Raw genomic sequence first — 25,901 nt, 5'->3', positions numbered from 1 at the left:
TGAAATTAAATGTTTTAATACAGAGTGTAGGAGATAAAAGTGATTTTTGAGGCTCTGTCAGCTTTGGTGTAAACTGTAAGACCTGTGTGATTTATCTGCAGTTTATTGGAAATAATCAAATGCTTACATGTGAAGCCAACAAAATATGGCATTTGGTAATTTTTTTGTTTGAATTCCTGGTGTTAGTAAAAACCTAGGCAGAAAAAGATCACTGTCTTCTTGTTTAAGGAGTCAGATGATTATTGGATCCAGCTGTTTGGAGGGAGTGTGATGTTGGATAACTTTTCCCAAAAAATATTCTTTGGAGATAGGAGTTTTTTTAGACCTCCATGTGCCATGGGTACTGAAGCAGCAGCCCAGGAAAACTGTACTCTTTTTGTACACAACATGGAACCAATACTTCATTATCAAAAAGGAAGTCACTCTAATTAGGGACATTAGTGACTTGAAATAAGGCCTGAGGTTGTGGTATCTGTTTCAGTGTCTTTTAAGAGACTGTCTTTCTTGGAAGTGTAGCACAGGTAGTACTTGGTGCTGGTATCAAAATGGAGAGACCAGCAGGATACTCCCAGGTTCCAAGTGCCTACCATTTCCACTGTGGTCAGATCTCTTCAGTTCCACAGTTCTAGCTCCCAAGAGGATAGTGTGAAAAAGAACCAAAGACCTGTTCTGAGCCCTGTTCAGTTCCAGAGGCCGTGGTACTGCTCTACTTCAGGAATTCCCAGTGAATGGCTACTCAGAAGACAGTACTGGCTACTATGAGACTATTTATCATTCAGAACTCTAAACGCTTTCTAATAGTTGATGTGTTACTTCCTAGGGACATTCCAGCTATATCACACACCTTGACTGGTCTCCAGACAACAAGTACATAATGTCTAACTCGGGAGACTATGAGATTCTGTACTGTAAGTATGAATGATTACATACGGCTGAGATGTGTCTGTCAGGGGCAGTAAAGAGCAGGCTGCATGGACTCTGAATTGTGCAGCCACTGCACACTGGCCCCTCTAACCTGAAGAAGCATGTGCTACTTGGAGCTGGCTAAGGAATGAGAATCTCAAAGTAATGAGTTCACTTGAATGTCATGAGAAATTATTCAGGGGGACTGATCCTGCTCTGAATGGTTCTGTATTTAACAACTTTTCCTGGAGGCAGGAAGGAGTACAATGGATGGGCATTTATGCATTTTAAAGACAAAACAACTTCAGTGGGAAACAGTTTATAGTTCTATAAACCGTGTTAAACACTTTCTTTTCAAGTGTGTCTTAACATTTTCAGTGTATGGATTATAAATACAAGTAAACGTGGCTAGTTTGAGTCAAGATGGATTTTCAAATACATTTGTACACTAGCACTGTGATTATACTTCCTGTTTCTAAATTTAAAGGGGACATTCCAAATGGCTGCAAACTAATCAGGAATCGATCAGATTGTAAGGACATCGATTGGACAACATACACCTGTGTGCTAGGCTTTCAAGTCTTTGGTAAGGACATTGCACTTGATGGGAAAAGGCGATTTGTGGTGTTTTTATGTATAATACTTAAATTTCTAAATGAAAAATAGTCTACATGTGTTTTTTTAATTTATTTTTGAAGTATAGTTGAATTACAATGTTGTGTTAATTTCTGCTGTACAGCAAAGTGATTCAGTTATACATACATATACATACTTTTTCATATTCTTTTCCATTACGGTTTATCACAGGACATTGAATATAGTTCCCTGTGCTATAGGACCTTGTAGTTTATCCATTCTGTATATACCAGTTTGCATCTGCTAACCCTAAACTCCCAATCCAACCCTCCCCCACCCTCCTCCCCCTTGGCAACCACCAGTCTGTTCTCTATGTCCCTCATTCTGTTTCTTTTTTTTTTTTTAATAGAGATGCAGAGTGTATTTTTTTAAAATATCTTTATTGGAGTATAACTGCTTTACAATGGTGTGTTAGTTTCTGCTGTATAACAAAGTGAATCAGTTATACATATACATATATCCCCATATCTCCTCCCTCTTGCATCTGCCTCCCACCCTCCCTATCCCACCCCTCCAGGCGGTCACAAAGCACGGAGCTGATCTCCCTGTGCTATGCGGCTGCTTCCCACTAGCTATCTACCTTATGTTTGGTAGTGTATATATGTCCATGCCACTCTCTCACTTCTGTTTCATAGATAAGTTCATTTGTGTCATATTTTAGATTCCACATATAAGTGATATTATATAGTATGTCTTTCTGACTCACTTCACTTAGTACTCTTTAGTGTTATCACTATTAATGCACAGTTCAGAGAAACTGAATGTATTTACGATTGAACCAATATGAGGTTTATTCTCTGCAGAATTCAGCAGACTTTTGGTCCCCAATAAATATGAAAGACAATTAAAAAGGAAAGGCATTTACATAATAGTATAGATTGCCTTTCACAATTTTTTCCTGCAAGTGAAAATTGAAGCTTTCAAATTTGTAAAGGCATTTTCAAAATAACAGCTTTATTGAGATACCATTCACATACCATATAATTCACCTGTTTAAAGTGCACAATTTGGTGGGTTTAGCATATTCATAGGATTGTGCACCCATCTTCACTATCTGATTTTAGAACATTTTCATTACTCCAAAAAGAAACTCTGCCCATTAGCAGTCACTCTCTCCCTCCTCCTTCCACAACCTCCCAGCAACCACTGATCTTCTTTCTTTTTCTAATGATTTGCATATTCAGGACAGTTCATATAAATGGAATCATGTACTATGTGATCCATCGAAACTGACGTCTTTCCTTTAGCACAGGTGTTGAAGGTTCATCATGTTATAGCATGTATCAGTACTTCATTTTACGGCTGAATAACATCCCTTTGTATGGCTATACCACATTCGGTTCATCATCAGTTGATGGACACTTAAGTTGTTTCCACTTTTTATTATAAATAATGCTGCTGTGAACGGTTTTCATGTAGACATGTTTTCATTCTCTTGGGTTATACCTAGGAGTGGAATTGCAGGGTCAAATGGTAACTGTGTTTAACCTTTTGAGGAACTGCCAGACTGTTTTCCTAAGTGACTGCACCATTTACACTGCCACCAGCAGTGTACGAGGGTTCTGTTTCTCCACATCATTGTCAACAGTTGTTATTCTTTTGCATGTGGGTGTCCAATTATCCCAGTACCATACTGACATATAAAGGCATTTTCAGTAGACATTATTTAAAGATAAAATGTGGAGATCATTCCTAACCTCATGTTTTGGACATTTCTAGAAATCTGTCCTTTGACAGTTTTCTCAGTCTTTGCCAATCTGTAGGAATCCTTCTGAGAAAGTTAGGATTAAAAAGAGATGTTATACTCTAATTAGAATATTGGATATGGATGTGGCACCAGTACCTAAAGCAATTCCCAAAATATTAGATATTTTTCCATTAACAGTGTATCTCTGCCTTCTGAAAAGTTGGACTCTCTCCTGCACTCTGATGGTAGATCTGAACATTTCTTTATGCTGTGTGCATTAGAAAAATAATCCATTATGGGTACTTGTTCTAAATACAACTGCTACTGAGATGAAGAAGCCTACCAGGCTTGGAAGAAATTAAAACAAAATAACCCTGACTAGTCCGTAAACAAATTCATTATTCTGGGTGAAGCTGAAGCAGTGGCCAATAGCTAGTAACTTACCTTGTTATTTTAGTGAAACAATATTTAATTTACTTATTAAGAGATGTCAGTCAAGAAGTGTTTCATCTTTAGTGAATTTACAAAAAAAAAAATTGTTCTCTAGAGCAGTACTGAACTACAGGAGGCCAGCATCTCAACTGTTATATATTGTATGTTTTTAGTCTAGTAGAGGTTTGTGCTGATTATGTTGAACATGATTACCAGTGCCTCATAATGATTCAGAATAATTAAATTTGCTGTGTCAAACTTTGGACATAAGTAATGGTTTATGGAGACTTCTATGGATAACATGATAGACTAGTGGATGGCCTATACATTTCCATTAAGAATCTCTATGAGGTGTTTTTTTTAAGTGCCTGCCTGAAAGGGAGCAGAGTCCACTTTGAAGAATTAGTGCTATGGCATTGTTTCTGCACTGTGCTACAGAAATAACTGAGAATTTCCCCTCCAACTGGAAACTTTAAACAGGAGGAGCTTATGGTCAAGGTGAGACGACCTAAAACTAAATTTATTAGCACCACCTGCTGGTTACTAGTGAGTATTTTGAGTCTTAAAGTTTAAAGTCTTAAATTTTCCATCTTGAGGTTATTTCAGTTTATTATTAGATTTTGGATAAAATTTCATCATTTGAATGAAGTATTGAGCCACTAAGAAATCTTTAAGGGAAATTTAGCAGCTAAGAGTTTGAACACGGATGAAAATTAAGATTCTAAAATAAACACACGTAGCATGGCAGTTGTATTTTTCAGGCTAATTTTTCTACCCCCCCCCGCCCCCACCATGTTTCCATATCAAAGGTGTCTGGCCAGAAGGATCTGATGGGACAGATATCAATGCACTGGTGCGATCCCACAATAGAAAGGTGATAGCTGTTGCTGATGACTTTTGCAAAGTCCACCTGTTTCAGTATCCCTGCTCCAAAGCAAAGGTAAAATCAACTTAATGAAAACTAGTGTTATAGGGCCTTTTGTTTGGGGATAATTTTTGTTTGGGAATATATTGTGTCAATGGTGGGAAAATATTCATAGGGTTACTAATTACTGTCTGTGATACTACAGTGCTTGTGGGGAGGGAATAGGGTCATCTGTAAGCATCCAAGCAGGCAGTGCTTGTCTTTTCCTTCCTCATTAAGGTAAAGGAGAAGACAGAGAAGCCACTTGATGATGTTTTATTCATTTTTTTTATTGTCCTTTTTTTTTCATTTTGATACCTTGGTAGTTTTTTTGTTGTTTTTTTTTTTTTGCGGTACGCGGGCCTTCCTTACTGTTGTGGCCTCTCCTGTTGCGGAGCACAGGCTCCGGACGCGCAGGCTCAGTGGCCATGGCTCATGGGCCCAGCCGCTCCGCGGCATGTGGGATCCCCCCAGACCGGGGCACGAACCCGTGTCCCCTGCATCAGCAGGCGGACTCTCAACCACTGCGCCACCAGGGAAGCCCGATACCTTGGTAGTTTTAAATTTCTTCTAAACATATTAAAATATTTTATTTTTGGTACATGATCAACATTATGACTCCCAAATCGTCTCTAATCTTTCCAACCTAGTAAATTCTCCCCTAGCCGTCTCAGTAGAATAGTCACTAAACTCTTAACAAGTATGCAGAAGAGACATTTATTTTTTTTACAGTCTGAAAGTACAGCTGTCCAGTTACTTTGTTTCTCCCACATAAATAGGTATTAAAAAGAAAATTACTGCTAGCTTTATTCCTCAGAGTCAATGACTTGTGGTTTTGATCTGAATTACCTGTTTCACAAACTGAATGACCTCCCTAACCTAGTCACCTCCATTGCTGTAAGTAGGCATGTGAAGAATGAGTTTAATTTTCCTATCTGATTTATTTCATGTAGGCTCCCAGTCACAAGTACAGTGCCCACAGCAGCCATGTCACCAATGTCAGTTTTACTCATAATGACAGTCACCTGATTTCAACTGGTGGAAAAGACACGAGCATCATTCAGTGGAAACTTGTGGAAAAGTTATCTTTGCCTCAAAATGAGGTTGTAGCAGATACTGCGCTCACCAAAGCCCCCATCTCTTCCATTGAAAGTGTCATGCAGTCTGATGCTCCCACACCACCTCCTTCCCAGCCCTTAAATGAGACAGCTGAAGAAGAAAGCAGGATAAGCAGTTCTCCCACACTTCTGGAGAACAGCCTGGAACAGACTGTGGGGCCCAGCGAAGACCACAGTGAGGAGCAGAGTGAGGGGGGCAGCGAAGACCTCGGTGAGCCTGTTTATGAAGAGCCAGCCCATGAGATGAGTGATGAGCAGAGCGAAGGCGCTCTTCCCGGGGACCAGCAAGACCCTTCACCCCTGTCCTAACACCAGGACTTCCGCGTGACTCACTCTTTTCCTCCAGCTGCATGATGTGGTCTTGTGATAAAGTTTCAGATAACAGGCCAGGAAGTGATGGAGAATCACTATTGACGGAGATTTTGGTTTCCACGTAATCTGTTTTCAATAGTCTTATCTTCCGTCTCTTAAATGCAGTCGACCTAAAGGTTCGGTTTGATGTGTGTTGAAAATTAACCAAACTTAATAGTAGGAAAAGACTGAAACATTAATTGTGTCTCGGAAATTACTGTGTACGTGAGTGGTATGATGTTAATACTGGAAACAAAAATAGCGGTTGTATAGATTTTAAATAAACCCCTCATTATCTGAGCAGGTTTTCTTCAGGAACAAGCAGAGGCATCACAAACACTGTTACTCATCTGCTGGCTCAGACTGTGCTACTTTTTTTTCCTGATGCTGAAAATCAGAAAAACAAAACAAAAACCAAAAAAAACCTCTTACTGAGATTCCCTCCCACCCCAAATGTCTAGTGGAAATTTTTTAGTTAAAAACTTCATTAGTGCCATGAGCAGTGGTGTTGCCTTCTTAAATAATAACACCCTTTTCTTACGTAGCCAGCAGATGTCCAGATGTGCTTGTTAGTCTACCATGTAGGTGCTGCCTTTTCTAAGCCCCTTAATTTCCTGTGTGCAAATCTATTTTATCTTAGAACTAAGAAAGCAGTGGTTTGTTATAGAGCTTTTAATGTATATTAAACCATTGATACTCCGAAATAATGGATTCCTCCAAGGATTCCTTTGCTGGCCTAAACATTTTCAAATGTTTGGCATTCAAGTGAATGAACAGAAGAAACCGCACGCCTATAAAATTACACTTGGCTAATCTTAGCTTAGCCTTCATCATAATTTGCTCCTTCAATAACAGAAATATTAATAAAGTTTAAATGATTGAATTGGTGCTTGAAATTCACTGGTTTAGGTGTAATTTTTATACAGATTATTGAGGGATAAAATTATTGAGGGATAAAATACTCAACAAATGGCAAATTCTTTTTTATATAAGTGTGAATAATAGTCACAGGCATTTTTTATAAATTGCATACTAACAGACCTGCTATACACAGTGATCTTTCTCTGGTGGAGTTGCTGTAAGCCTTGCAGTTCTGATGTGGCTATCCTCTGCTGTTTGGGGGCAGTGCATGTGTTATTATGCATTGGATAGTTGTTTTTTTAAGTTTTGTCAGATGATTGTTTTTCTTAAGTATGTGTTTCCTATTTTCAAAATAATTACTGACAAATATGCATTTCCTATATATTTGTTTATACTTTGATTATAAAAAAAGACTTTTATTTTTTAACTTGCAATGTTTTGATATCTTTTTTTTTTTGGTTAGATCATGTTTAGAAACTTTGGATGAGTTCAAAAGTCTTAAGTATGCAAGTGTTTACGTGACTGTGCCATTCCAAAGTGCATCAGAACTGTCATTCCCTTCTACTGTCTTCTCAGGAGTAATACAAATCAGGTATTTCATCATCATTTGGTAATACACAAACTTCAGTGAACTCCCAAGGACACTCACGACATTTGTATTCACATGCTGTGTGTAAGGGTGTGGGTATGTGTGAAGGGGTGAGTGTAGACACTCACTCTGTGTATCTCTATATAAGAAGATATGCACCACACTGAAAATACTCAGTGTGTTATCTCTGTGTATAGATATATGTCCATGTATTTCTCTTTCCTTTTGTTTACAACTGTTCAAAAAAAAAAAAACCTCAAAGTAGTTCTCTTCAGAAGAAGGGAGGTAGACTCCAAGCAACCCATCATTTTTCAGTATGTTTGTACATAATTATCAGAGAGCAGCAGTAGTATCAGGCATATATATTTGCCTATTAGCTATGGTGACTGAATCATCAGGTCAGCATGTGCTATATACCCTGCAAGAAAAATACTATGAGATGAACAAGTAATTCTAGGAGAAGAAAAAGCATTTCGTTAAGTACCCGGGGGATACCACTCTCCATGATAAGCAGGGAGTTTATTTGGGGACATCAGTCACCTTTGGGGTTGCTGTGTACCATGAAATTTATATTCGTGATATCTTGGGTGGTAGTTTCCAAAGACACTACTAATACGCAGAAAGCGTTCCAGCTCTACTGCTGGCGACTACTGTTTAACAGTCAACTAAATCTGTGATAATGGTTGGAAGTGGGTGGGATTATGAAATTGTAGATGTTTTTAGAAAAACTTGTGAATGAAAATGAATCCAAGTGTTTCATGTGAAGATGTTGAGCCATTTCTATCATGCATTCCTGTCTTATGGCAGAAGATTTTGAAGATTAAAAAATAAAATGTTTCATTTGTCTCTCCAAATGTGTCTTGAGTCTTTTTTCATTTATGCTGCTAGTTTCCGTGACTGTCCAATCATCAGAAGACATGACAGTTCAGAAGGACACATTTATCAGTTGACCACTGCCACTGCTATGGATACAGCTATTCTGGAGTGACAGACTCCATCTCATAATGTTAGAGGAAATTACTTCTCATTTATGCTTCCATTTAATAGGGAATAGCTTTGTTTTAATTTATTTCATGTCTACACTCTCTCCAGTGTTTGTTAGGTAATCCTGGTGATCCTGGTTACCTGCCTGACCCGCCTCCACTGCCTGCCTCCCCGGTGTAGCCTGCCAGAAGCCCTTGAACTCAGCGTCCCGCTTTCGCCATCTCTCCCGTGTTGCTTAGTGACACATCCTCTGTACACCGCAACCATAAATTAGCTGCTACAAATTTTTCTTTATGAAGCATTAGACTAAGAGTGTCCCATACATTCCCAGTTTTACAGTCATGGAAATGATGGGGTTTTCATCATCATCTTATTCATCCTTGTTAACTATGAATATATGTCCACAGCCACTCGCATATACTAACCTGTGAGATGCTGTCTTGGGGCAGGAATTCCTCTTTCAAGAATTCAGAGACAAAACAGCTGACAGACACCAGAACCAACCCACTAAACAATATGATTTTTCTTCTTAATAAAAAAGGAGATCCAAAAAAGGAACCTCTATGGGGAAATAATGATGAATTAGATCTTGGACATATTGAGGTGTTTGTTAGTGTAACTTCTATAAGGAACTAGGTTTCTAGCTTAAAGGTGGAACTACAATGAGAGTTTAGGACAAGGACATGTTTTTAGGACAAAGGAGACGGGGCTGAAGAGCATGTGTTCAGGACTTGGGTGGAGCGGAGCAGAGCTGTTGCTGGAGGAGTCCCCGTGTGGCCAGTGCACCCCCAGACACCCCAGCTCGCAATGACAAGGGGTGTGTTGCCCTGTGGGCAAGGGGCGGGCTGGAGAGGTTCAGGAACAGGCCTGCGTTCACTTACCCAGATAACTGCCATGCCAGGACTTCGTGTGTTGTAACTTGGAAAGCTGGAGCCTCTTCCACTTACACGAGGAGAACGACATTCTCTATAAATGGAGGAAGAAGGAAAAGATGTGGGTGAAGATTCAGAGATTTTTGGAAAGGAGACGGGGAAACAGCAGAGGACTATGTCATCTCAGTCCTCAGTTCAGGAGAGGGTGAGGGCACTGCCCACAGCAACGCTGCACGTCTGTCCCCATCACAGAAATAGGCCCTGCTGAAGAGCCGCCTTTGTCCAGGATGCCCAGGACTGGCATCTTCAAGGACCATAGTAAACGTCTCCTTTGTAAAGGGGCAACTCCTGCTCTCCTCAGGGACTCTGATAATATTACACCTTTTGTGCTAATCAGTTCATCTTTTCCAAAGGAAACCTGAATTTCGACTCCACCCTCATTAATAGACCCCTACAGTAACCTCTGATACAAAGTGGACAAAGAAACTAAAAGAGAAAGAATCCCAAAAGGAGAAAACAAAGTTTCATTGTCTCTAGAAACGTCAGTGTGTTTCATTTCTATATCCATGGGTGACATCCTCAGGAGACCATAGCTTACAGAACTGAACACGTTTGTGTTTTTTGTTTTAATTTTACCAATCCAAAAGTCTAGCAGAAAAACTTAAGGGTGCCACTTCTGTATCTCAAAGGACAAAAACATCAAGAAATGTAGAAAATAAGAAACTGAGTGCTCAATGATTACAATATGGCACACATCCACAGAACGAAATGCTACTCAGCCATAACAGCTAACACATAACGTAACACTGAAGTGCTTTCCACGTACTAACTCATTCAATTCTTCCAACAATCCTGAATTCGATTATCTCCATTTTACAGACGAGTAAACTTACAGATGAGAAGCCAGGTTACCCTAGTAGCAAGTGGCTGAGCCAAGATTTGAAGGCAGGTCCTCCTGCCCCCAGAATTCCTGGGGCCAGCCCCGTGCTCTGCTGTGCAGCACTGCAGGAGATGCTCACTGCAGAACAGTTAATTTAGTGATTATTAGTAACAAAAAGAGAATGAAATGGGTTGAGCTTCTGGTAGGAAGGATTTGAGACCAGTATATGCAGAAACCACAGAAAGTGATTAGGCTTTGGAAAAAGCGTCTTTGGGCTCTGAACAGTCACAAAGTTGGAGCGACCCTTCCCTTGCACAAGTCCCCTCCTGTCATCCCTACAACTGGAGTGCGGGGCAGAGCTTCCAGGCATGCTGCGGCACCTGCTGCCAGTGACTCCCTGCCCTTCCTGCCTTTCTTGGCTCCTGTGTCCTCAGTCCCTGATGTTCAATTTAAACCTATTTGTGTGGAGAAGCTGCTCCCTTATTTTCCAACCTTTGAGCAATTTCCATTTCACCAAAAAAGCAGCATAGTAGCTTCTTCCTTCACCAGTCAAGTGCTTCTTCCCCTTAATCCTCCAGCCCAGGCTCAGCCAGAGGGCTTTGATCCTGCCTCTCCTCTCCCTCAGCAGTGTAAACACGCAGTCCTGAAAATAGATCTTCCTAGGGAGCCACCCAGGGACAGGCGTGAATATGCATAATTGCCAGTGTTGACTCAGTATCTCTGCGGGATTACGCAGATTTCAACCCCTGGCAGAGTTCATTTTTGCCGGATCTCACACTAAAGGAGCTGGAGACAAAGTGCTAAAAGGGCCTCAGGGAAGAAAAATAACTTTTTAATAAAAAGCAAAGCCCTCATACCTGGTCATCCCGTTTCATTCCTGATGTTCCACCAAGCCATAGTGCATCCTGGGAAGGGTCAAAGCGTACTCTGGAGCCCATCTCAGCACAGTGATGCCCATTCAGCCAACACTGGGTCGGGCTGACTTGGAGACCTGGTTGGAAGCAGGGAAACCAGAAGCTGGCATTCTCTTACCGCATCAGCCGCAGAACTCTCTCTCGGTTAACGCAACTGTGTAAGTCGGATGACCAGGAAGGGCAGGGCCTCTTCCTTCTACAGACTTCACTCACTCTACAGTAAAAACGTATTGTGCTGCCGACACCTTCAGAGTGGTAGCCAGTCTGAACCCGGCGAATTTGTATGAGACTAGGAGTCATTGTTTCATCGGGTACATGTGCAAACTGTACTGGGCTCGGCGTGGAATCCAGCAATGAAAAGATGCAGGCCCTACCCTCACGGAGCATGGATCCTGGAAAGCCAATCTGGAAAGTTTACCAACTACATTTCTATTTATAACATTCTTGAAACAGCAACATTAGAGAACAGACTAGTGGTTGCCAGGGGACAGGGACGGAGGGGAGGGGATGTCACTACAGAGGGGCAGCACGGGGGTTCCGATGATGAACAGGCTGCATCTTGGTTGTGGTGGTGATTACACGAATCTATAAGCAGGACTAAATCGCACAGAACTGCACACGCGCACACAGGAATGCAGGCAGAACTGGTGGATACTGATTAAGGTCTGTGGTCTGCATGGCTCTGTTGTACCAATGAACATTTCCTGGACATAAAACTACACATTATATAAGATGTCACCACTGAGGGAAGCTGAGGGAAGGGTTCACCAGTCTCTCTTTTTTTAAACTTCCTCTAAGTCTATAATTATTTCAAAATAAGTTTTTTTTAAATAATGATATAGAAACTCCCTTCTCTTTTATGCTTTTGAAAGGAATATGGAAACAAATATGGGCCTTAATACAACAAAAATTTTTAAATAAAATTTGTCCTTGTGCACTTGAGGTACTCCATCTATGATCAAATAAAACACTGCTGATGTGAAACGGCGCTCCCTGCAGCTTTCCCTGCCACTTCTCTGCCCCCACGGGGTCTGTGCGAGACTTCCTAGCTGAGTGTGGGCCTGGAGGAGCCCCAGGCAAGGGAGGGGCGCTGGTCAGAGGTGTGTCTGGGAACACAGAGGCTTTACCTGCTTGCCCCCCAGAAGCAGCCAGTGCATTACCCCTGCAGCCAGAGGAGTCCTCCCCTTCGCTGGGCATTCTGCACCCCTTCTCGAGGCCTCCTCCTGGGTCCTCACTGGCTTCCCCTTCTGACTGCTTTGAGTGTCACTGATGCTCACTCCCTTCCTTGGAAATGCTCTCCTGAAGCCGCCCCACGGCCGCCTTGCCTCAGGTGCTTGGGCTAAATCACCTTCCCTTACTCAGAAGTAATAAAATGACAAGAAAAAGAAGAATTCCACTATATAGCAGGCCCTGGTGAAACTGCGGCAGAATTGAGATTAGGTGATCAGGCTTTCTCCTTTGAGAGCGATAGTCCCCTCTGGTTTCAATGGCAAAATCCATTTTCATGTGGCCTACTGTTTGCTGCCCATGAATATCTCAGCACCAGAATCATGAGCAGGATTGCTTGCCAGGCTTTGACATTTCCATTTAAAAGATGAATTAATTCTGAGCTGAGCCAAGAGTCCCTTTTCTCTCGAAAGAATGTGTTAGCTTCAAGCCCTTAGGCCCCTGGAGCATTGGTGAGGTCTCTCTCATACCAGTCCCACTTGAAGGTGAGTCAGCCCTTCCGTGAGGGCAAGTCAGGTATCTGACATAAAAAACCTAAGGCTGCAATGAAAAGGGCATGTTTCACTGTGAGTTTAGGTAAGTTTAGGCCCCGTCTCCCTGGTCTCCGTCTGAAAGAGAGTAAGGGTTTGCCCACCGGGAGCATCTGATTCTCAGGGGAGAGACCTCCTGATGAGCTCGAGGGCTCTGCCCGCCCCTGCTCTGCGAGGGCCCTGCGTCCAAGGGGCTCGAGGGAAGCAGATGAGCTGTTCTTGCCTCGGGGCGCAGGGAAGGCTGTCCCCCTCCAGGTGACGGGTGACAGGCTGAGGCCTACATCACAATAAACAATGTTTGCACTGGAAGCCATGAGCAGGGCGACAGATTGTTAGGAAAGCCTGCAGATGGCTCTGTTAATAAAGCCGCCATTCACAGCCGCCCAGGCTGAAGTGGTTTCTATGGGAAACCCTCACACTGAAACAGAAGGAAGTTCTTTTAAATTATAGTAGATAATAACATTTTTTATTAAACGTTATCAAATTTCAACACCGGGATTTGCCTGGGAGGACACTCAGGAAACCAGAGGGGCCATCTGCACTGCTGGGAACTATGACCCAAGCACGGGAGATTTCTCAGGTATGCCCTCCCTGTCCTGATTCAATGTTAGGGTCTGTTCTATGCCACTCATTCCGCAGCGCTGGGGACACACTCTAGTGACCATGGGAGGACTGGGAGGGCAGCCTCCAGGTCACTCTATGGAGCTAGCCCAGGGCTTGATCTCTAGGCGTGTGAGCGACACTGGTCACATCCTCTTTCTTGAAAACCCTATCCTCTCCTGCCAGGCACCACCGGCTTCAGGTTTCTTTCTTTCTTCCCTCCATCCACCCTTCCTCCTTCCTTATTTCCCCTTCTTTCCTTCCTTCCATCTTCCTTCTGAAGAGCAGCAGAATATGCCAGCCCCAAATATGCCACTTTGGTATGCTGATTATTCTGAGCTGTAGGCACCTGAAAAACAGCCAATCCAGTGAGAGGCTTTCTCTGAGCTCCCCATCTGCCTAAAGACAGATGCTCCAAAAGGAACTCAATTGTCAAAGATCCCCTCCCTGGAGCTTCCCTGGTGGCACAGTGGTTGGGAGTCCGCCTGCCGATGCAGGGGACACGGGTTCGTGCCCAGGTCCGGGAAGATCCCACATGCTGCGGAGCGGCTGGGCCCGTGAGCCATGGCCGCTGAGCCTGCGCGTCCGGAGCCTGTGCTCTGCAACGGGAGGGGCCACAACAGTGAGAGGCCCGTGTACCGCAAAAAAAAAAAAAAATCCCCTCCCAGGAGCTTCATCAACCAAGGGAGATTGACTCTCATCCCAGGAGAGGAGACTGGTGTCCACACCACACCCAGACACACTTGTCACAAACCATCACACCTCCCATCCACCATTCTAAGGGTCCTTCATCTTCCCTAAAAATCATGCACTCTCCCCTAGGAGGCCTCCCTCCCTCCCTTTTCCCTACTAAGATGGTATTTAAGCCTGAATTTTAAGCCCGCTTGGGGAGTTGCTCATTTTTCCCTGAGTACCTCCCATGTACACATGAGGTATATGTGTTCGTAAACTTCTGTTTGTCTCTTGTTTATCTGTCTTTTACTACAGGGGTCTCAGCCAAGAACTCACAGGGTGGAAGGAAAATTACTTTTCCTCCCCTACACTTCCATCTTCCTTCCCTTCTTTCTTAAACTTTTAAAGATTTTTTTTTTTTTTAGGTATAAATTACAGTAAAGTGCAGACATCTCAGGGTATCTGCCTATCTGCCTACACGTGTACACACCCACCCAGATGAAGAGCTGGCACGTTCCCCGCACAGAAGCCTGCCCTGTGATACCCTCCTGTCAGTACTCCCTCTCTGTTCTGACCTCTATCACCATAGATTGGCTCTGCCCAGCTTTGACTTCTATCTAAATGCAATCACAGGGTATGCTCTCTTTTGTGTCCAGCTTCTTTCACTCAACATGATGTCTGTGTTCCTTATGTTCTTAGACCCTAGGAGCCATCACAAGCTCTTGTCCTCTCCACCTGCTCCTGAAATACTGGTATTTCCCCCATTCTATTTCCTCACATTCATACACTTCCTAACAATGTAGCAGACCCCAGGCTTCCACTGCCCCTGCGTCCTGCCACCTCTCAAGTTCCTACCTCCAGTCCAGACCCCTGGGCTTATCTCCAGACACAACTGCTGACTGGAATTCCTTGCCTAGAGGGCTCACAGGCAATCCACTGTTTTCCATACGTGCCCTGCCCTGTTGACCCCCCCAGTCCTGCACCTCCACTCACCCAGGAGCCAGGCTGAGTCATCCCGGGAGCACCCAGAAGCCTGCCTCACCCTGACCTCCGATGTCCAACTAAGCGTCAGGCTGTGTTCACTCTGCCTTCTTAAATCCCTGGGCTTCACGCCTCTCTCTCCATGCCCGCTGCCACTGGTCCCCAGGCTCTCATCATCTCTCAAATGAACTGTTATAACTCTTAACTAGCCCAAGGCTGCGAGTCTTTTTCCCCTCCAATCTGTCCTCCATATTGGCACCATGGATTCAAAAGAACCAAAAGAACACTGGATTCTGTGGCCATCCCAACACATACCCTTCTTGTTTACCGACTAGAGTCCAAGCCCGCTCTGGCCCGGCCCCTGGCCTGAGCCTGCCTCTCCCCCACCTCCTCTCACACATCAGCAAGTACCTTTCCCTCAGGCCAAATGCCCTTCCCCACTGTATTTAGCAAGGAACGCCTGACGCATCACTATGCAATTTCCACAGTGTCCCCTCTGAGGGTGTCCCTGCCACTCCTTGGCCTTCCTGGACCCTGGCCCTGCCTCTGGACAGTTCTGTTGCACTTTGGTTGTGCCCATCATTCTCTGACCTCGGGGACCAAGGACGGCATCACCTCTCTCTGGTCTCTACTGCCCAACACAGAATCTGGCACGCAGCAATTACGGAATGAATGGTACATGCTGTTAAAGCTTCCTGACGGTGAAGACGGGGCAAGTCCCCAGTCTGCTAGGGAGATGGGGTGCCAATCCTCAGGTAACCCCAGATCTGCTCACAGAAAAGCCCTGTGAGAAAAGACAACAGGGCACCTGATGGCCCATGAGGGAAGGCCAGAAAACTCATCAGGAGTCAGAGAGAGCCCAGGGAGCTGGGGCACCAGGAAAGAGAAGAGCCAACTTGACTTCAAGCCCCAGCTCAGACATGGCCAGGTCGCCTGGCACCACTAGGAAACCGCAGACCCGAGGCGCTCCTGGGTCTGAAGCCTGAGGCATGACCATCTTCCCAAGTGGAGTCAGGCTGCCCCTTCTGTTTTTAGCAGCATCTGGTCCAGATCCCAGACCACTATGAGCTTCTTCTAGGCCCAGAGCACAGCACAAGCTCAGCAAAGACCGGCAAGCAACCCCCGCACATTCCCATTCCCAAGACACACAAATAAGGGTACAGTCAGCACCTCTGACCTCTGTCCGGACCTGAAGCTGAAGAAAGCAGATCTCCTCTCCCTGCCTCCTGAGTTCTGGGGGCCTGGAGTGAGTGATCCATCTTGAGAAATCCTGGGTTGGCTTAGAGACTCTTGTTCATAACACCTCACATCCACAATCATGCAGGAAAATATGCTGCATGACAAGGTACAGGTAAGTCCTAGAGCAGAGACACAGACCTTCTATCTCACCGTCTCCCTCCCCGCTGCTGCAGTCACGAGCCCAGAGCCCGAGTGTGCTGACTCCTTCAGGACACTGAGGCTGCAGACAGGCCCAGATGAACTGACCCATCACTCAGCAGGAACAAAGCCACCCATACCCAAAGCACAGAGGCCCAGGGGGAGTTAGGTCACAGTATGGCAGGACACCCTCTCCCAACCCACAAGGCCCTCCTGGGAAGACCTTCCCTGGGGCCTGCCCCTGCCCAAGTTGGCCTGAACTGGGCAGGCGACCTTAACTAGTCCTTCATTTTATCTCCCGTGGCCGCAGGACATGTTTTTGCAAATTACACACCTCAGTCCAAGCACCCGCAGTGATTACTTACCCCAGCCGTCCTCTGCAGCTGCAGCCTACTTCCCCTGGTGCAATTCCTTCTGATGCTCAGTGAACAGGACCCCGACTAAGGGAGGGATGCGCAGACACATAAAGTTATGAACCGATTTTCCAAATGACCGTTTCTTCAAGGACATAATTCCAGAGAAGAAAAGGGAACAGACACCAAGTATAAACAAAGGCTCTTCTGTGTGACTCTACTTTAATTAGAATGACAACTAACTGAAAGCAATTTAATGTTGGTTCACAAAAGGTTAATGGAATTCATGTTTTGTAGATGCCGAATGCAATAGAGACTTAGCCAGAAACACAAATCTAACCTTTATTCTCTTTTAATTATTCGGTCAGAATAATTTCCTGGGAGCAGGTTTAGTCTCTGGATGGCTTTAATTAAACACAACTGAACTCTGAAGTTGACATCAACTCATCCAGCTGCAGCTCAATTTTCAAATTAATCTGCTATCTCACAAGGTTTTGTGGCCTAAGCAGGGGAGGTGTCGGGGAGTGGAAGATGGGCTTGGAGCCTGACAGGTATTAACCAATTCTAGAGCATCTTACAGCCTTCTTCCCCCACCCTCTCCAGTGGCAAGGCACTTCTGTAACTCCTGCTAGGACTTCCCTGAGGGGAGGGGCCCAGGCTGAGCTGAGCAACCAGGCTGCCTCCTTCCTTGGACGTCTCCCAAAGTCCTGGGCTCAGGCTCTAATCTCTCAACACCTTCAGCATAAGCCCGGTACAGCCACAGCCTGAAGCGGACCCTGGGGCCAGCAGGCCCGGTGCAGGCACCTCCTCTCTACCCTTGCCTACCTGCCCCCCACCGCCTGTCTGTCCCTCTGGCTCAGAGTGCGCAAACGTGTGAAAAGCCAGGGCGTGGCCTTCCTGCCTGGCGAGGTGCCCTCAGGAAACACCCTTATTTCCGAGACGACTTCCCTTACAGCACTCCTCCCCACCACCGCCCCCACCACCACCACCCGGCCCCAGTACCAGCCTCTCCTTTTCTGCCTTTGAAAACCCAGGTCCCTAATTTTGTCAGTTACAGTTTATAGCCATATCGAGGCCCTTTCGCAGTGAGCTGCTTCTGCTTCTTTCTAAAACTTTCCCTGCCAACTGGGAGGCAACCCCACCACTTCTTACAGCCTAGGGCACTTCAGCCGACTCCCATCATAATGCTATTTGGAGTAGGCAAGGATTCCAATCTGGCTAGTACACGCTGGACAGTCTGAAAGACCTATGCTTGGGCCCTGAGGTACAACCATGTGACCATGACAAAGCTCAGTGTCAATGGACAAGGTCCGGCCATGATGTCCTAGGAGGGCTGTGACAGAACTCAAGAAAAAAAAAGAAGTATCTAAAGAATGATATTCCAGCCACCCCGCTTGCCCTGTTTCCATTAGTTTGCAGCAGCTTCCTTAGAAAAGAGCTCTAACAGACTCTGGACCCTAAGCAAACAGCATCTCATCTCAATCTGGCCATCCCAACCCATCCTGCAGCAGCACAGCACCCCCACGCCACACAAAGGTCAGGATTCTTGATTCGAGCTTATGCAAGTGCAAATGACCCATCCCCTCTAATCTTCCGCCAGGAGGTGGCTGGGCCACCCCAGTTGCTCTGTTCATGTAATGAGAGCCAGGGTCAGCTGATGCTCCCAACTATGGGGCCGACCCACGAAGCCAAGGTGCAACATGGGTCCCGGAACAGAAGCCACAGCCAGGCTTCCTCTACCTGCACCCAGCCAGGGGGGCAACCTGTCCTCAAGCAACCAAACCCCACCAGTCTTATGGAGCTCCCAAATCAGGACAGGTGAAGGATAACAGAATTCCTTCATAACAGAGTTTCTTGACCATGTGGTTTACCAACCCTAAGCGATTGAGAGACAACCTGAAAAGGACCTAAAAATAATTTTTATAACAGTTTCCTTAAATATAATCACAGTGTTTGCTTACAAAGGCAAAGTGTCTGATTCATCTTGGGGTCCCAGGCTTTGGCACGCTAATTAAATATCTGGAAGAAGCAGATAAGTGGAACTCCTTAATGACTGACTGTGGGTCAGAGGCAGCCCTGGATGACCAAGGTTGACAGCCACTGAATCTGACAAGAGGAGCACTAAGGACAGGGTCCCACTTCTCAACCCCGACGCGGGCAGTGTTTGGTGCTAGATTAAAGAGTGCTCCAATCCAGGATACGTGCAGTCAAAATGTCAAATAAATGTATTAAATCACTGGAACCAGACAGTATCAGAATTTCTAAGCAGTCAATCATTATTGTCCCTGGTATAACCTCTAGCTACTGAGTATCAACAGGCCAGAAAGTGAAAGGTTTGCACAGCTTCCAGCCATAAGAAAAGCCCGATAGAAGACTTGGGCATTAGGAACCTCAACGTCAGACAAGCCTGAGAAGCCAGCCCAGGGCCACACACATAACGGAGAGGAAAAGTATATAAACCAAAGAAAGCCAGCCAGTGCTGTAACAGTCAATCCCACCCTCACCAGGCCACTGACAGCTTCACACTGGAGTCACAGGATATGAGAGGCCAGGAAGGAGAGGGAAAGCTTGTTGGACCCAGAAAGGGACTCTGGCTGAGAGAGAAAACAGAGAAGGGGTAAACGGGCACTTCTTTGAAAGGAAAAGTATAAAGCTGCCATTTCAACCTTTCTTGCTCTTGTTTACCCTAAAAGGATTTTGAAAATCTATGTATTCCCCTTTGTATTATGTAAGCTTAACATCTAAAGTTTTTCATTATAATTTTAAATAGTTGCAAAGACAGTTTCTGGTGTATTGTAAATAATGGCGTAAACTATTAAGTCAGTCTTATAAATGTATCCAGTGGACTGTAAATACCATCACAATTAGACACCTACCTTCATCTAGTTAAAAATACAAATGTCTATTTAAGTCAGAAATTTCTTCTTGAACTGGTAGCTCCATTACTCTCCTCCATCTAGAATTTTACCCCCCACATTTTACCCTAATGTAACACATTTTTAGGCTTGAAAGTCTCTTATTGACCATACTTATAATTCCCTGTAACATATCAAATATTCTGTGACCTCATAAGCTCTAAGTGTTCAAAAATATTTTACTCTGGATTGCATGATTATGACTGCTATTAGCACATATTTTGAAACAACAGAATATAAATACTGATCATTATTAAATGAGCAAAATTTCACTAGAAATGCATCCTGATAGAGTAAGAAGGTTCATGTTTCCAGGGATGAATCTTGCTTACTGTTAAGACAGTTTCAGCACCAATTCCATTCCTGTTTTTCATTTTTATAGATATTAAGCCCTGAGACACCTTGTTCTCATAAATAAATAGATGGCAATGGAAGTTCTGTAATAGCAACATCTCTGAATTCCTTGAACTCCCGAGTTATACACCAAAGTCATGCAGTGATCTGTTATCAAAATTATTTTTAATGATCAACTGACAACTCAATTGGTTCCTCCAATTTTGTTAAAAGTAGACTCAGAAAACTTGTAACTTATAAAAGGATTATTCCCTAGTCTTTAGACTCATATTCTCAACATTTATATTTAGAATTATCCCCATGGCACCCCAGAGAGCAGGGCAACACACTATGGTCCTGACTAGAATGGGTGAGGGTTTGCTTTCCTTTTGCAGAATGGAAAAGGTGATAAGAGACCCCTTATGCTAGGCGTGTTCTCAGACAGCTCAACTTTAGAAATATAACAGAAGTTGAGGACCTAAAAATTGATTCCCTTAAAATTATCCTTGCCTGGGTACTCCATGGAGTTTTCCTACCCCCAGAGCTACATGAGTTCAGACCACTGTTGTGAAGACTAACCACATGGTCTGGAAGAGGTGAAGAGAGTAACTGTCCCTCTGTTGACAGCATCTCATCGAGACAGCACTGACAAGGAGGATGGCCCCCCTCTAAGTAAACAATCCAACCTGGCAAGGGTTCAAAGTACCATGCTTAGAAGGAATAATCCTAACTGAGAACACGGTGAAAGGCTCGGAGCCTTCAGTTAAGACCCAAGAAGAGGACACCCTGAGCTCCTTCACTGCATCTCCCCATAGGCTGGCACCAAACAGTTGACTGGCCCAGTGGGAGACACCGGACCCACAAGGGGCCAATGATATTCTCTCTCCTGGAATTTGGAGCTAGACAACCATTTCCTACCATGTGCAACAAGAAATAGAGATAAAGCTGGTCCACAGAAACAAGAGTTAAACAGCTGCACAGCCAAGAGAATAACAGAAAGGACAACCACCTTGGTCCCAAAGGTAGGCCTTGTGGCCCAGCTCCACTCAGATTCTAGAAAATCCCCCTTTCTGCATTGGCTGGTTTTAATGAATTTCTGAGACTTGCAATCAGAAGACGTTTGGCTCAGACGAGTCAGTAGAGTGCTTCTGAGGAATTCGGCCTGATGGACCAATAACATTTACAGCATTATCAAAAAGTACCTGGAAACAAGGAGGCCAAGTACATGATTAGATAGTTCACAAAAAAGGAAATATATTTTACCTTTAAAAATAAAAAGATTTTTAAATTTTTAAATATAAATTTTAAATTAAAGAAAGATATTCAACATCACTAATTACAGTGGAAAGACAATTTAAACCAAAGACATTTTATCATTACCAGATTGGCAAAGATGAAAAAGTTTGACGATGCATTTGGCTGACAAAGGTGAGGAGGAACAGGCACCCTCATCATGGCTAAATAGGATTGTACATCCACACCATCTCTCACAGTGAGGAATAGCTATCAAAGTTAGAGATACACATTCTCTCTGCCTTAAAAGCCTCACTTCTAGGGCTTCCCTGGTGGCGCAGTGGCTGAGAGTCCACCTGCCAATGCAGGGGACACGGGTTCGTGCCCCGGCCCGGGAGGATCCCACATGCCGCAGAGCGGCTGGGCCTGTGAGCCATGGCCGCTGGGCCTGCGCGTCCGGAGCCTGTGCTCCACGATGGGAGAGGTCACATCAGTGAGAGGCCCGTGTACCGCAAAAAAAAAAAAAGGTCTCACTTCTAGAAATTATTCTACAAATACATTCAGCAATATGTAAAATGACATGTAAAGAAGATACGTTTAAGGCAGTGTTTGTAAAAGCAAAAAATTTAAGACTAAATAACCATCAAAAGGAGACTAGTTAGGGGCTTCCCTGGTGGTGCAGTGGTTAAGAATCCGCCTGCCAATGCAGGGGGCACGGGTTCGAGCCCTGGTCCGGGAAGATCCCACATGCCGTGGAGCAACTAAGGCTGTGGGCTACAACTACTGAGCCTGCGCTCTAGAGCCCGCAAGCCACAACTACTGAGCCCACGTGCCACAACCACTGAAGCCCGCTCACCTAGAGCCCATGCTCCACAACAAGAGAAGCCACAGCAATGAGAAGCCGGTGTACCACAACAAAGAGTAGCCCTTGCTCGCCGCAACTAGAGAAAGCCTGCGCACAGCAACGAAGACCCAACGCAGCCAAAAATTAAAATAAATAAATAAATTAATTAAAAAAAAATTTTTTAAAAGGAGACTAGTTAAACTATGGGGTATTCATAAAATGGAATACAATGCAGAAAAATGAGATAGAGAACAATCTCCAAACTATGAGTAGTAGGAATGTACAGTATCAGTTAGGCAAAAATAAAAGACAGAGAAGGAAAATGCATCTATATATATGACAGAACATACCTGAAAGTGAACAGAAGAAACTGGGGTAGAGAAAATACAAGGTAAACGTGGACAGCATTCTGTGTGTCAGAAAGTAAGAAACTGCTCAAAGACTGTCAGTGGGACACAGAAGCCAAATTTGGGCCAAATTTGAGAATCAGCATGAACAATGGCATGGGTGGTTATTACCCTGAATGAGAAAATTACACTAAAACCTCTTAAAACGGGAGTACTCCTCTTCACTGAGATACATCAACAATAATAATTAGAAAATCACTTTTTTACAACCACCTTAGTAATAAATGATTCCATCAGGAATCACCAAGGAACACTAACACTGGGTACAAAACCACTGAGGACATGATATTCCCAGTCTCAAATATCACCCTACAGACTACTTATTAATTACAAAGGGGAAAGGGTATCTTTACAAGGCAGACAACATCTTAATTAAGTTAACCAACTTCAACTCTCCAATAATGGGACGAACTGGTACCAAGTGCCACCTGATACAATAAGAACACCACACCACATACAGAGAATTCCTGACTAAACTGCTCAACCTGAATCCAATCATGAGACAGTAAGACAAATCCAAATCGAAGGATGTTCTACAAAACACTACCCTGAATTTTTCAAATAGGTCAATATCATGGAGGACAGTGGGGACTCTTCTTGATAAAAGGAGACTAAAGGGACATGATAACTAAACGACCTTATTTTTAGGAGATACTGGCTAAAGTATTTATGGCTGAATTACAATTCCATAGCTTAATCTTAAATGATTCAGCAAAAACCAAATGTATGTGTGTGTGTGTATTATGTACATATATTATGTGTGCCTGTGTTTGAGAGAGCAAGAAAAAGCAAAGTGGACAATATATTGATAACTGGTGATCTAAGTGAAGAACATACAGGGATATATTGTTCTATTCTTACAATCTTTCTGTATTCTGAAGTTTCTCAAAATAAAAACTTGGGGGAAATACCAAGGAAGTTTAGACTTGTACAGACAAATAAGGGTTTCCTAGCCTGTGAGAATGATACTGACTTTTCACACGCCGTATTTTATCTTCAGTAAGAGGTTACTGTTCTTTGCTATGGCAAAATACAGACCACCACTTTATATAATAAAATTCCACCTTTTTCCAGCATTAATACAGGGTATGTGAAGTCTACCAATTGTGACAACACAGGAAATTACTGTCTAAATGAACTGTGTGCTACACGCACATTTCACTAAGGGGTAAGGCAGTTTCTTATAAGGAACCATACGGTAATCACGAATATGCCATTCGCCTCCTATTACTTGACTTTGAGGAACCGTTTTGTAAAGATTATCTAGTGTCTAATTAAAAAGAAAGAAATTAGACTCGGGTTTAAGATGCTTCTGGTACGTTCTGAAATTATTTTGAAAGCTTATTTAAAAGGACTTCAAACTTGAGATTTTTTCATTCATGTATTTATTCCACAATTAAAATAAATCATAATTTAAAGCCATAACATTTTTAAAAGGTAAAGGAGAATTTGTGTCACAGCTGTATTAATAAAACAGACATTGGTCTAAAGTGCAACACTAAACAGGTGTTCTCTGTTCCCATGGTGGAATAAATACATAGCAATTACACATAAAATTTCACTAAAGATCTGAGATGACGCAAATAACCCTTTGAAACAAACTGCCCAATGAACAGAGGCAGACTGCAAATAATCTCTATTAACATTTTACTGCAGGATGGAAAAATCCCCAACGTGACTACTAACTCAAAATCTCTCATCTCATGTGCCTGGCCTTAGCTTGTTTTCCTTCCTCAGTCACATCCAAATCCAAAAAGGCTTCTCCATCCCAAGCTCAAAACTCCACCAAAAGTCCCCAAGGACCTCAGCACAGACTGCCATAATGAGACTGTGTGTAACCTTCATTCAGAACCTCCAGGGAAATCAGAAGCCCAAATGCAGAGAGCAGCAGCATTTCTTTAAACAATAGTTTTAACTGTCGAATGAGCTCTGCCAGGCCATGTGCATTTCATAACAAACCAAAATACTGTCTTAATTTGTTTTTCTTGAAGAATGTTAAGTAGGCCATTCAAGTTAAAAAAAAATTTTTTTTACAGAAATAATGAAAAATGAAAATTCAAAGGATTTATGCTAAAAAGCAAACCAGTCCTCTGCAGCCTAACTCATTTGTTTCTGGGCTGTGATGCCATGTAGAGGGCGATCAGGCAGTAGATGGTCCCTCCCACAGTCAGCGCCATGGTTGTCCGGTAAAGCATTTGGTCAGGCAAGCCTCGTTTCAGGTGGATGGGCACACCGTCGGATTTCTTGAAAGAAAGAATTATCAAGGATATGGCTGATAAGAAAAAGATTCTACAATTTAGGCTAATATAGAACAAATGCCTCTACTTTATAACTAATCCATCAACCCACTGCAGTGGAAAAAGCCCAAATCTACTAGAATGCTAACTGAAACACTGGTGTATTTCTTACTAATGTAGCTAAAGTTTGTAAGTCCAAAGTCATTCTCCAAAATGCAGCCTCAGGAACATGTGCGCAACAAATCCACATTTCTAAGGAATTTATCATATATTGCTTAATTACAAAAGGAGCACTGGTGAATTTTTTTTAAAGGCAAAGGTAATCAGCAGCTAATCAAAGACCTGTAGGCATAAGAAATGCTCTACATTTAGTCTGACTTCTGATCATTAGTGGACTAAGTCTAAGCACACCAGGTCAGTTAACAGGTTCATGTCCATTTTGTACTCAACTACCTTCTTTCTATTAAGCTGCTAAACCCCTATTTAATAATGAGACTCCATAAAATGTTTAATCCATTATTTTGCACAGTCTCCAAAATCCCTCCCCACGGCAACTCAAGACCCCAAATGCCCACTCAAGTCTGAGTTATCAGATTAAAAGAGATTAAACTGGGCTTCCCTGGTGGCACAGTGGTTGAGAGTCCGCCTGCCGATGCAGGGGACACGGGTTCGTGCCCCGGTCCGGGAAGATCCCACATGCTGTGGAGCGGCTAGGCCCGTGAGCCATGGCCGCTGAGCCTGTGCTCCGCAACAGGAGAGGCCACAACAGTGAAAGGCCCGCGTACCGCAAAAAAAAAAAGAGATTAAACTGATCAAAAGTCCCCAAGGTGGTCCTAAATCTGGACATATTTTTGAGGAGGGGGAAGCTACCTTCCAGCAACAGCAGTAACAGCTATTGCCACTCCCACGATACCTGAGATACAGTTGAGTCACTGACCTCTCAATTATCTGTAGGTAGATTAACATTAATCATATTTTTAAGTCCAATCCTAGCTTCTCTGCTAATCAGCAAACCCAAGAGAGCCTCCCCCACTTCTAGGAACAGTTCAGTGAATTTTAAT

At 43.7% G+C, this 25,901-nt stretch overlaps 2 protein-coding genes across 19 annotated transcripts in view; one reads left to right on the top strand and one right to left on the bottom strand.

Annotated features, from left to right (window-relative positions):
* Positions 1-8,335, top strand: part of EML4 (EMAP like 4) — a 152,996-nt gene extending 144,661 nt beyond the window's left edge. For all 3 annotated transcript variants that reach the window (XM_067703140.1, XM_067703139.1, XM_067703138.1), the window contains 4 exons: positions 821-908; positions 1,391-1,489; positions 4,468-4,598; positions 5,516-8,335. In XM_067703140.1, coding sequence (XP_067559241.1) covers positions 821-908; positions 1,391-1,489; positions 4,468-4,598; positions 5,516-5,989 — 792 coding nt within the window. In that variant the 3' untranslated portion in view covers positions 5,990-8,335. The remainder of the gene's footprint in view (positions 1-820; positions 909-1,390; positions 1,490-4,467; positions 4,599-5,515) is intronic.
* The window catches only part of COX7A2L (cytochrome c oxidase subunit 7A2 like), a 32,293-nt gene continuing 8,425 nt past the window's right edge, over positions 2,034-25,901 (bottom strand). Inside the window, exons 3-9 of one of the 16 annotated variants that reach the window (XM_067703144.1) lie at positions 21,129-24,846; positions 16,884-17,016; positions 16,319-16,474; positions 11,075-11,208; positions 9,347-9,431; positions 8,891-9,026; positions 6,132-6,162 (exon numbers count right to left, since the gene is read on the bottom strand). In XM_067703144.1, the coding sequence (XP_067559245.1) occupies positions 24,706-24,846 (141 nt within the window). In that variant the 3' untranslated portion in view covers positions 6,132-6,162; positions 8,891-9,026; positions 9,347-9,431; ... (2 more) ...; positions 16,884-17,016; positions 21,129-24,705. Of the gene's footprint in view, positions 2,986-6,131; positions 6,163-8,890; positions 9,027-9,346; positions 9,432-11,074; positions 11,209-16,311; positions 16,500-16,883; positions 24,847-25,901 lie in introns of those variants that run through there. The other 15 variants (XM_067703152.1, XM_067703149.1, XM_067703143.1 and 12 more) reach the window with 15 other exon arrangements.

Source organism: Pseudorca crassidens, chromosome 14 (assembly GCF_039906515.1).
Source record: "Pseudorca crassidens isolate mPseCra1 chromosome 14, mPseCra1.hap1, whole genome shotgun sequence".
Classification (NCBI taxonomy): domain Eukaryota; kingdom Metazoa; phylum Chordata; class Mammalia; order Artiodactyla; family Delphinidae; genus Pseudorca; species Pseudorca crassidens.
Note: the sequence above shows the minus strand (reverse complement) of the source record. Positions and strands in the feature narration are given on the sequence as shown.